Below are 12,500 nucleotides of genomic sequence, written 5' to 3'. Positions count from 1 at the left end.
GCATGCGTGACTATTGTCCAATATCACAATGGTGTAAAATACAACAAAAGCTTGAGAAATCGAACCCAAATGAATAAAACACGTTCATCGAATAAACATATGTGATCCGTTGTAACGTGTATTATATATATATATCGCATATCGTTTCATCAGAGTTTTTTAATCCGACGTTCCCAATCGACAATGAAAAGCCCCTCGAGCTGTAGATCGTCGCGTAATCTACGCCATAACGAGCCAACGACGTTACGCGTATAACATTTTGCAACATACGATATACGCGCATTATATATGAACGCCAGAAGAACACGATGTCTAACTAAATAGATGCAGAGTTTTTGCATTCTTTTTTTTTTGCATCATTAACTATAAAAAGAAGAGAAATAAAAACAAAAACAAAAAAGAAACAAAGATAAAGTTGTAAGAAATATATTTTTTCTTTGATCGTGTAACAGAGCCCAGCCGATGATTGTTGAGAAAAGTTAAAGTAACTCTTCGTGTGAGAACCATTAACGGTAGTAGGAGGATTGGTAGGGTGTTAAAGGGAAGCTTAAGAAAAAGGGAAACAAGCAAACTGGGTGGTGGTGGTGGCGCGAAGACACCAGACGAGTTTTTCGCATCACGAAACGTCGTTCTTTCGTTTCTTTCTTCGTGGGAAGAAGCCACGATCGAACGAACGAACAACCAGTCAGTCAGTCAGTCAGCCAGCCAGCCAGTCATCCAACTAACCAACCAACCAACCAGACAGTTAGCCCTCTTTCTCTTCTCCTCTCTCTTTCTGAAAGAACATCGATGAACAACGTGCCACTGCCCCACCTCCCACCCCCCGCCAACCCGACCGCCTGCCGTTCGTTCTCACTCGGAGAAATAACGGGAAGAAAAATCGCGTTAACACACTTGCGAACATATGCGGACAACAAAACTACGTGTTAAAGAAAGAAAGGAATTCTATTCGTTCGTTCGTAACGAGGTGGTGGTTTAAATTAGTAGATTATTCTTTTTCATTTTAAGAAAATATTAAGATACAAAAAGTTCTGTTTAATTGAGTGCATTCAATTAATATCGAAATAAAGATTATTAGATTAAAGATTATAGATTTACACTCGAGGGTTCCCATATGGAGACAATAAAAGAAAAAGTCTAGTCTACAACGTACCAAATATGACATTTACTTATATAATATGTGAATATGATTTTTGTTAGTAATAAAATGAAAAAAGGAAAAAACCCCAGAACTTCGAGTGGAAAGGGTTAATAAAGGTATCAATCTATAATAAGGATAAACTTTACTAATAAGGATTTCGTTGTAATAGAAAAGTTCAATTGCCCCGGTTGGTAGAAGGATTAATAAGCGAAGAAGATGCATATATACCAAGGATATAGGATCAAGGAACGGATTATTACCGCAACGATCCAAAACTCATACTAGTGGTGGGTATACTATTATTAGAATGAAGATTCCCGTGAGGTAGGCAACGTGCGATGGTTCATAAATATAAATTCGACTGCATAATCGATGAAAGAGAAATAGGACGTCGAACATGCACGAGACAATCCGAAGGAACCAACCTTAGGGTAGAGAAGGGGGCAGGGGGGGGGGTCTGAATCACTCATCGTCGCTCGAATTTCACGAACGCGAACCGACCAACCAGCCGTCGCCTTTCCCGAGAACGAACAATGAAGGAATGAAAGAGGAAAAGAGAAAGGAAGAGAAAGAAGAGAGAAAGAGAGAGAGAGAGAGAGAGAACTGGATAAACCGATAAATCGAGAAAAAGAGAAAGAGAGAATTAAGGTTCCCCGAGCATAAACTTTAAACGTGACCGACCGTCGCGGTTTCTGAAATGTCAAATTGACGGTGGTTGGTTGGTTGAGTTGACTCGAACGAAGAAGAAATTTCTTGTCTTTTATAGAAAAGGCTTTAACAACAAACCAACCACGGTGTGCCTTTTCTATTCTTTTTCTTTTTCTTTTTAGATTCTTCTTCAAATAACAAGTTAATCCTTTTAACAAAAAAAAAAAAGGAAAGAAAAAAAAAAGAAGCTAGATTATTATAATAAGCCTTGTAACTTCGTATTATTTTATCGAGGATATTCGAATTGTCGTACATAGATATAAAAATCCTATGAAAGTTAATTTAACAAATTTTACATTTCCAAAGAAAAAAAAAATCAATATAGGAGTGGGAGGAAGGAGGAGGAGCGTGTGTCTGCCTTTGTCCTTAAAGTAATAGATCATCAATCGACACTTCGAATTCTCAAAGTTGATAGGAACAGGAGAGGAGAGGAAAGAGAGAGAGAGAGAGAGAGAGAGAGAGANAGGAGAGAACAGGAGAGGAGAGGAAAGAGAGAGAGAGAGAGAGAGAGAGAGAGAAAGAGAGAGAGAGAGAGAGAGAGAGAGAGAGAGAGAGGCCATTTTCGCGCCCCAATAAACTTACCAACCTAGATGAAAGTTTATTCCGAAGGGCGAAACGACGACGAGCCCTTTAACGAGACGAAGAGAGATAAGAGAACTAGAGAAGAGAAAGAGAAATAGATAGAGAAAGAGAAAGAGAGAGAGAGAGAGAGAATGACATGGAACGGGATAAGGTCGTATCCTGGCCTCACGGCCCGTTAGTCCGACTAACGACATTCAAATTCCATTAGGGTACCACGATGTGCGCCTGACAACTTTCCGATTACAGATACTCTCTTCTTCTTCTTCTTCTCCCCTAACTCTATCTATCTATCTATCTCTATCTCTCTTTCTTTGTTCTTGTCGTTCTCGTGAGAAACAGAGAATGGGTGAGTGAGAGAAAGGGAGAAATAAATTCGAGGGCGAGAAATAGAAAACGTTGAGAAAGAAAGACAGACTCTCTGTCGAGGTCTCTTCTTGTCGGCAACCAGGATGAAATGTGTCAAGAACAAACAGCTCAGTGAACGAATTGTTTTTCTCCTTTTCTTTCTTTCTTTATTTATTTTTCATCGAATAAGTCCGATAAATACTTTGGTGGCTCGAATCATCGAAGATAATGAAGTTGAAGAAAGTAGAAGGAATTAACTCTTTGAATACTGTGAACGCATATATATGCGTTCAAAGAAAACAATTCGCAAGACTAAGGAAATTTTATTCCTTTTTTTTTTTGGTTTGTTTTATCAAAATAGTTGAACATTAATTGTAAGAGAAAAATCATTCCGTTCTTGTCGATTGCAATTGTTAGATGAATTTTAAATTCAAAGGGTTAAGAATAAAGTTAATGAATAATTTAAAGTAACGAACAAAACGGGATATAAACTATCAAATATCTGATTATATTATAATCTATCGTAAAAAAGGAGAAGAATTCGTATCAGATCGAAACTAGTGCTGCTCCTGACAATTTTTCAACTCACAACCCCTCCTTCCTATCTCTTTTTCTTACTCTTCCTATTCCTTTTGAGCTTTAGTTTAATTTAAAACGCGAGTATCAGAGTCGTTCTTGAAAGGATTTAGCCGTAGACGATTAGACTTAATAATGCAAATGTATTATTTTGTCTTTAGGATTCGATTGTCAACAAAATGCGAGAAATATCGAATGGTTATTATAAATTAACCAGAACAAATGTTTCAATTTCGACGAACCAAATGACATTTTTGGCGAATAAATTAAACAATTATCTTCGGTATTGTATTTTAAAAATAATACAAAACGAAAAAAAAAGAAGAACAAACAAAATGGTCATCTCATTCGGTTAATTAAAAAACCCTAACAATTAACATCGAATACGCGAAGTTATGTCTGTTGCACACGCTACCGCGAAAGAAAAGAATCCCATTTAAAGTCCAGGAATAACGGGGATTCGGGGTTTGAATAAAATGAACGTTCGGATTTTCTCTGTTAATGAAGGAACCAAACAGGCAAAAAGAGCTCGATTTCATTTTCTCTCTCGCGTGCAAATATTAACACACACACACACACACACAGACTCAGTTACCGATAATATTATCAATGCACAACTGCAGTGCTGGCTTTCACGAAATTTTCGATTGGTATTTGTGAATAAAAATTTAAACACACCTCGTATGCATATATACATACACACATACATAAACAAACAAATAAACGGGACACACAGGTGCGTGAGTACGTCATTACGATCTTCTTACTACGTTGAAAAATATATTTGCATATAAATATAAGTAAAAAAGTGTATTTGCATTTAAATGCACTCGACTCAAAGGGTCTCCGCGGATCCTTAAGGAGAATCAACGAGGTCGTCCCCCTTCCTCCTCCTCCTCCTCCTCCACCTTCATTTTCAAATCGAAAGTTCGTCGAATAAAAGTCGTCGAAAGGACATCGAGAAGTCGTTTACGTTGGAAGGTAATAAAGACCTTTGGGAGGGTAGAAATTAAAAGAGAGTTGAGAGAAAACCTAAGGAAGAGGACAAAAGTTCGTGAAATTTAACTATAAAATGTCGAACACTTTTCTCTCGTTCGATTGGTTCCATTTAATCCACACCACCTTCAAAAGAAAACAAAGAAAAAACTAAGCAATACAAATACAAAACAGAAAAACATAAAGAAACAAAAATTCCCAAATTTTAGCGAATTTAAATTTTCGAGAAAGAGAGAGTGAAATCTTGAACTTAAAAAAAAAACGAACATTTAACATTTACCCTTCTACGTTGAAATCATTGTAGCATAAAATTACATAGGGACAATTTAAAACTGAAAATACGTAGGTTGTTGAAGAAGTATCTCTACTACACACTCTGGAATGCAAAACAGTGTTTGCAAATTATCGTTAAACCTTAAAAGAGTAATTAAAAAAAAAAGAAAACGAAGAAAGGTGAGTATAGTAAAGGAAGGATATGCGGAATTTAATCTTTCGCATGTCGTGAGAAAGACGATAAAATTTCAATTAACTGTTTGACTGAAAGATGCAACAACAACCTTGAGAGAATCTCTATGAGAGTAACGAAACTCTAAAGAGAGGACACATACGAATCAGAACGTGCATGTAACAGGCGTCTATATGTGAGTGCGTGGTTCCATATAACACGTGTGTTCACGCGCGCGCATATATGTATGAGAGACAAGATAGAGAGAGAGAGTGTGTGTGTGTGTGTGTGTGAGAGAGAGAGAGATAGAGAATATTGCGGTTCACGTAAATCGCATCTCGCAGTACACGCGAAGTAATTAGACCACCACCGGTGGGGTTAGGTTCGGCTAGCATTTACGAGAACGAGGATCACCCTGGTTAAATGGAAATCGATGGCCACTCAAGGATTTCCTGTAAATTAAACCACGACGTGTGTTTCTAGCGTGAAAGCTATTAACGCTACGAAAATCGTTCTTCGCTAGATACTTGTATGTGTATATAAGTGTATATATGTATGTATGTGTTCGTCACACGCATGTATGTAGTGTGTATTACCCTATTAGAGCGCGTATTGTTTCTCTTCGTCTATTATCTCAACAAAAATATGCGCAAAACCACCAGCAGCATTCCTACGCTTAATTATTCCTGTTAACGATGCTGACCGGAATTTTTTTCTTTTTTTCTTTTTTGTAGTTTCTTATTATATAATTAAATCAGGTATACAGTTAAATCGTTATGCTGTTAAATGTAATTATAATTCACAGCTAATTATGTAGAGAGAGAGACACAGAGAGAGAGAGAAAGAATTTTTCACAAGATATAACGTCAGATACAAAAGTTGCTATATCATTAAAGATAAAGTATAGAATCATACGGCAAAATACCGAGAGAGACTCTCTCTCTCAACACTAAGAATATCAAGGTACTTTGTCGTTTATAAATAACTAACCTACATGACGGCAAAACGATAAATCAGAATTTTGCATAAACTACGTTTATCGACTTGATTCTTAAAGAATCGTTTGGTGAGTGAGGGTGGGGGGGCGTGAGGGGGAGAAGGTAGAAGAAATGAATAGCCAAGAAGTACGTGGATGTGCATGGTTAACGTAAACTCGTTCAATCTTTTTCGCTCTCTTTCATAAATAAACTATGTCTCTCTCTCTCTCTCTCTTTTTCTAACACACATATACACACATACAATTTAACTACTATCCACATATGTTGCACCTACTTGGTTTCTAGAGTATGTACAGACCTCCAAACAACTTACATAAGCTCTACACACTGGTTGCTTGCTTTGCTACCTTGAAGTCGGTCGTTGCCGTTTGTCTCTTGCAATTACACTGGCGTAGTACACACATCGAAAGATTCTTTTTTTTTTTTTTTTCATTCTTACGAATGCCAATCTTTTTATTATTATTTTTTGTTATCTTTATCTTTTTATCCTCGTCTCACGTATTTATCATTCGTCATTGACTATTAACGATACGCAAACTCGATTTTCTACTTGAAGTTATATTATTACGTATTATTTTCGCACAATGCATAAAATAAATCTAAATTTTCTTACATTAAATCTCATTATTGTTAATACAAATATTTGATCTCTCTCTATCTCTCTATCTTTTTTTCTTTATCTATATCACCCTGAAAGCTATCGAAAGACAAAGCGCGAACATTTTTTAATTAGGCCGCCGCTTGTAAAATATTACGAGAGTTTGTAACGCTTTCTTATCGGCCACTTCAAAGCGATTATAAATAGTTAAATTAATCAAAGCAAGCGCGAGCTACGCTTATCATTTTCCTAGATGCCAAACGAACAATCCTCCTCCACCTCCTCTTTTTCCTCCCCCTCATCATCATCCTACTGTTGCGCTTGTATTTCGCAAATATTTAACTAGATGATGGAAAACAAGCGGCACAGTAGTAGAGTAGAGTAGGTTCCCTAATGAAAATACGATTATTTCGGTGGTTAATCAAAGCTAATTCTCCCGAACACGATTCGCGTAAATTGTTTCCCCGAAATCTCGATTGGAAGAATGAGAGAGAGGGAGAGGGAGAGAGAGAGAAAAAAATACTCCGAACGATCTAATTCCGTAGCGACGTGACCAGAACCCACCCTCAATCTTTTTATCCCTTTCTCACTCACTTTCTTTCTTTCTTTGACTCTCAGTTGGTCGTTCACGTGTCCACCAGCACTACTACTATTATGCCTACCACTACTACTACCACCCACCCTCGAAGCTCGCGTGCTTCGATCGATTCTAACGCGAGAGGCTTACGACGGACGATCACCCTCGTATAAATCACGGCTTCTTCGTCCCCAACGGGGTGTTAAGGACGACGAGAACGGCATTTTCGATAAAAGTCGGCACGCTATGCGATAAAATCCGCTTTAACTCAGCTCAAACCGACACACCACCTACGCTAAGACGAAGACATCTACTACTACTACTACTACTACTATTACTATTACTATTACTTGCAACAAAGAAGATGGAGCACAAAGAAAAGCGTCTGCCATCCCGTTGACAAAAAGGAAAAAAAGAAAAGTAGAAAAGTACTTTTCCTTTCACTTCTTTTTTAACTTGACACGTTCTTCCAGCAAGGAGGAAGAGAATAAAAAAAAAAGAAAGAAGACTTTGTGTTGATAGAAATGCCACTTTTCCTTGTTCCTTATTTACCTGCAACAGAAAAAGAGATGATCGATTTATAAAAGATGTCGTTTAAATCGAACTACTATTGTTAAATTCGATCGAAAAACCTAGAAGATGATTTTTCATCTTGTTTTTTTTTTCTTATATCTACACGTTTTGTTCGATTACTTTTAGCAATAACTTGATTTACTTATAAATGATTTAATTATTTCTTAATATTTTTCTCTACGTGCTTATTTTATTTTTTTTTTTTTTTTTTCAATACAGAAATATATCGTAATATCAAATATATTTTTATAAAAGTTATGCACAATATTTTTTTTGTTTAATTTTCATATTAAACAAGAATATATACGAAAGGTCAAAATGAAGAAAAAAAAAAAGAAAAAAAGACATTTTGTTTCCTGTTCAAATTAAGAAGGAAAAGAAAAATATCTCGTGACGCGTATATATTCCAAATTGAAAAACACGCTTTTAAATATTCCAATCATTTTTCTATTATAATTAATTTATATAACGTAAAATTATAGTCAAGATAATGGTCCAATCTTTATTACAAGATCTTCATTAAAAAGAAAGTAAAGAAAATAAAGAAATTTCCCAATTTTTTCGTAATACAAAACCAAAAAAAAAACGGAAGAAAGAGTGTGAGAGAGAGGTAGAGATAAAGATAAAGATTTAAATAGAATTTCGTAGGAAACTTGTGGTATTATATCGTCCGTGAAGCGCCTACAAGAAAAGGCCGTGAAGTAAAGTGTGCGTGACCCCGGTTGTGGTGTTGTGTTGTGTGCGTATATATTATACAATATTCCTCTACAAACATATGGTTTTCTACATACGTCCACGTATTTCACTACATGAATACAGACACACACACACACACAGAGAAATACGACGTTATATGGCCTGGACCCGACGTTGATTTACTTTTCATGCTCGACTAAACGTCATAAAGCGCAATAATAAAACTGGTGACACGTCTACGGTACACGCAGCATAAACGATAACACCTTCGCTCATATCCTACGGGAAAATTCTAATAATGATAATATTAATATATAATAGAAAAAAAAGAGAGAGAGAGAAAGAGAGAAAAAATGTGAGCAAGGTCAGAACAACTGGGTGTGCAGAACAAATAGAAAAAAAAGAAGAAGAAAACGAGAAGAATCTCGTGCGTTGAATTTTCAAAATTTCACTCATCCAAAGAGAATAATTTAATATTATGTTTCTCAATGCTTACGATAATGATGCACGTTTATTTTAATTTCAATTATAAAATATATTTTGTAATTTTTTGACCTTATTAAAAGTATCGTTTTTAACAAGACATGAAGTCCGATTTAAAAAAATTCATAATTCGAACTTCTTGTTGTCTTTTTTTTTTTTTTTTTACAGCTTTTGCGTGACTAAATAAGAAAGAGAAAAACAAATTTACGAATGTTAAATATACTCACGAACATAATAGAATAATAATTGGCGTGAAAAATAATTTCAAATAAATATGCCGAATCGACGAAAAGGAAATAAATAAATAAAATCTCGTAGGAAATAAAATGATAGAAAAAAAATTGTACGCGTTTGTTAAGATGTACAAATTCAACATATACCAAAAAAAAAATGATGATATTTTCTTCTCATTCATTACAATAAAACTTTTTCGGATTGTGAGAATATAAAATCATAATTTCATTATTAGTAATACGTTTTCGCGGTTGTGTTTAAACTACGTTAGAGAGTAATAGAGGCAGCAAAAAGAGAGAGAGAGAGAAAGAGAAAGAAAATTCCAGTGATTTTAGTGGCGTAACGAAAAGGCTAACCCGGTAAAGGATTTACAGTCAATATCTTGCCGGCGTCTACGCATTTTGCGAACGTTCCGTAAGTTTAATGACCTCACTCGTAATAATTTTCGTGCCAAGAAATGGCGCTGTTATATGTGTATATGCATAAACGTGCATACTCACAAACACACACACACATATTACACACGTTGATAATCGTTGAGCAGATCACGAGTTTCTCGTGTGCCTCTCTCTCTCTCTCTCTCTCTCTCTCTTTCTTTTTCATTCTCTTACACTCTCCTTTACTCTTTCTCGTTTCTTAGCCTGTTCATATATCGTTTGAGCTCGTAACGTGACAGAATCAAGCGCCGTATGCACCTTTGATATTCAAAAGAGAGACGCGAGATAAACGAAAGGCTATTAAGGAAAGTTCATCGTTTTTTTTTTTCTTTCTTTCTTACCTTTCCTCTATCTTTCTTTTCTTTTTTCTTTTTCTTTATCTCTCTCTTATTTCCTCTTTTACTAAACACCGCCGACACTAACTCGAAAAGAAGGAAGAAGAAGAGCTGGCGCTAAAATCCCTTTCTCTTTTTATTTTTGCATATATATATATATATACACACACACATACGCATGATACACTCGGTCTTCTTGTACCATAAATTTACGAAACTTTGAAACTCCCACGCGAAGATTTTATTGCGACATTCCTAACGCGACTTTGTATGTGTTTTTCTGCTATTTTTTTCTTTCAAATTTTGGAGAAAGGTGTGAGAAAAATTGTTAGGAGGAGAAATTCTTTTTATTTGTCTTTCGAATATCATAATTATTTAAACACAATGATTATTTAATGAAATAATATTAAATGTATAATCGTTTTGTTTTTTTTTTTAAGTATTGTATTATTTTTTTCGCGTTTTAAGAACTTTGTGTATACGTTTTTTTTTTTTAAGGTAAAATCACTACTACGAGATAAAATGTTATTTATTTTATTCTAGGAGAGTTAGATCAAGCGCGTAAACGTGACGAATAAGTTTAACCACCCCTCCCCACTTCTGTCCTCTCTCACCCTTCGATTTTATCGTTAGACTCAGATCGACTTAACCCTCGATTTCATTCTTTCCTATCTAGGGTGTGTACTGATTTGTTATTTTTCTTATCGAGATAACTCATTTTTCACTTAAGTTTTCTTCTTCTCCTCTTATAATTTTAAATTTACGATTCTTATTTCGTACAACATTTCTTTTTTTATTTTCTTATAAATATTATACCGTTCGAAAGATAAATAAGACAAATTTTTTTATATATATATACATTTTGTTTCTATCCAAGATAATATTTTAAACGATCTAAATTTTGATAAATAAACCGGTCCCTTTAATTTTTTGACCTAAACGATCGTCATGGGTGGTGGTGGTATTAGTGCGCGCATTTTTCAAAAATCAAAATTAACAAAACGAAATATAAACGAAACTTATTTTAACGCTGACATTGACACTGTTTCGTCACTCAAACGAATCTCCTTTTCTATCGTACAAAAATAACGCACGCGTCGTAATTTTTCAATTTTTTGCATGCATTGCAAAATTGTTGTTACGTTTTTTACGATAATAAAAAATGCTAAATCAAACACGATAAATGCTGAATTTGATTTTCCATTTCTGATTGCGATAGCAAAAATGAAGAAGAAAATCTACTCTCCAGACGAATCGACGACGCTGACTTCTTCGATTTTTTATTTCTGATGCGATAGCAAAAAAAATCAAGAAAAATAAACTACTAGACGGATCGAAACACAAGAAGGTTCTAAATTACGTCTGAAGTGTCTATTGTTAGAATGTCAAACGAATTTGAGATATGGAGTAAGGTTTTGTTAGTACACGAGAAGTACGGGTAGGTGCAGGGGGGGGGGGGGGAATAAACGTAACTAAACGAAATTACTTTTCGAACAACCCTTACACAATATATAATATAATATTTATAGTTCTATTCTCTAACTATTATACAATAAAACATTATACACAGAAGTCAAATATATATCTTTAACTCCTATAATTTAATCTCGTAATAATCTTACGAAAATAGAACAATAGGATGGTAAAAAAAAAAAAAAAAAGATTTACAAACATGAGATGATATACCCAGATGAAGAGAAAGTAACATAAAATCGAAGAGGACACACGGTTGGGTTGTCATAAAATGTTCGGGGAGTGTCAACCAAGATCAGCATGATCGATCGATCACGCGGAACGATCTCCCCTATTACTGAAGTCCATTGTGTTGTACAGGTACATCGACTACTCCCCCCCCCTTCCCGCTAACCCCTTTCCCTTCCCTTCCTTTCCTTTCCTTTTCTTTCCTTCGCTAACTTCTCTTTCACTATGTACAATATTTCTTTCCGTCTAACAGAGAACACCCCTCCCCCTTCCGCCACCCTTTTTAAAAGTTACACCTGTTCTCTGATGCAACGACGTTACCCTTTATAACCGTAGGTCTCCCTTGCGTAAAAAGAACGACCTATCACCTCTTCCGGGACTGGCAGTTTTTGATCGTACCTAACACGGAAACTACGACGAATTACCTAATTATAGGTTCACCTTTCTTTTTTTTATTTCTCTTGGTATATTATAAGTGGACCCCTTTTTTAACTGGTTCGAATCGATTATTTACAATTAGGTGTAGTATTTTTTAGTATATTATATGTATTTTTTTTGCCTTCGAACTTTGAATTTTGTTATTTTATTTAATAGAGAGGTTTCAATTATTTGTTATATTATTCTTTTTATTTTTATTTTATTATAAATCATTAAGTCTGTTAGAAATATCAAGTAACAAAGATGACTTTTGAAGGTTGAAAAAATATAAACCAACAACCCCTCTTGTTCTCTACAAATAATTCTTAAAAGAAAATAACAAAAGACTTTTAAGCATGATTCGTTTCATTCATAAAAAAAATGTTCACCAGCTTAGCAAGCGCAAGATCTAATTGAATAATTAATATTCTTATGAAAAATGTTTAAACAATACTTCGAGAATATTAAAGAACGATGACTGGTGTCTCTCTTCGTCTTCCCAACCCCCTCTTTCCACAACCCACCCTCTCTCTATCTGTCGATAATATTTTTCCTCTTATTTTTCTTTCTCATTTAAATGTTATTCATGTTAAATGAAAAAAAAAAAGAAGATAGAAATAAAATAGAAAAAAAAAAAAAAAAAAAAAAAAAAAAAAAA

At 34.8% G+C, this 12,500-nt stretch overlaps 1 protein-coding gene across 3 annotated transcripts in view; it reads right to left on the bottom strand.

The window, feature by feature from the left end:
- The window catches only part of LOC106784304 (headcase protein-like), a 142,868-nt gene that overhangs the window by 61,060 nt on the left and 69,308 nt on the right, over window positions 1-12,500 (bottom strand). The window contains exon 3 of one of the 3 annotated variants that reach the window (XM_014743689.1): window positions 4,824-7,518. The exons of the other annotated variants lie outside the window; for them this stretch is intronic. Coding sequence (XP_014599175.1) covers window positions 7,240-7,518 — 279 coding nt within the window. The 3' untranslated portion in view covers window positions 4,824-7,239. Of the gene's footprint in view, window positions 1-4,823; window positions 7,519-12,500 lie in introns of those variants that run through there. 3 annotated transcript variants of the gene reach the window in all.

This window comes from Polistes canadensis, unplaced genomic scaffold (genome assembly GCF_001313835.1).
Source record: "Polistes canadensis isolate GaletaPanama2010 unplaced genomic scaffold, ASM131383v1 scaffold_33, whole genome shotgun sequence".
Classification (NCBI taxonomy): Eukaryota; Metazoa; Arthropoda; class Insecta; order Hymenoptera; family Vespidae; genus Polistes; species Polistes canadensis.
Note: the sequence above shows the minus strand (reverse complement) of the source record. Positions and strands in the feature narration are given on the sequence as shown.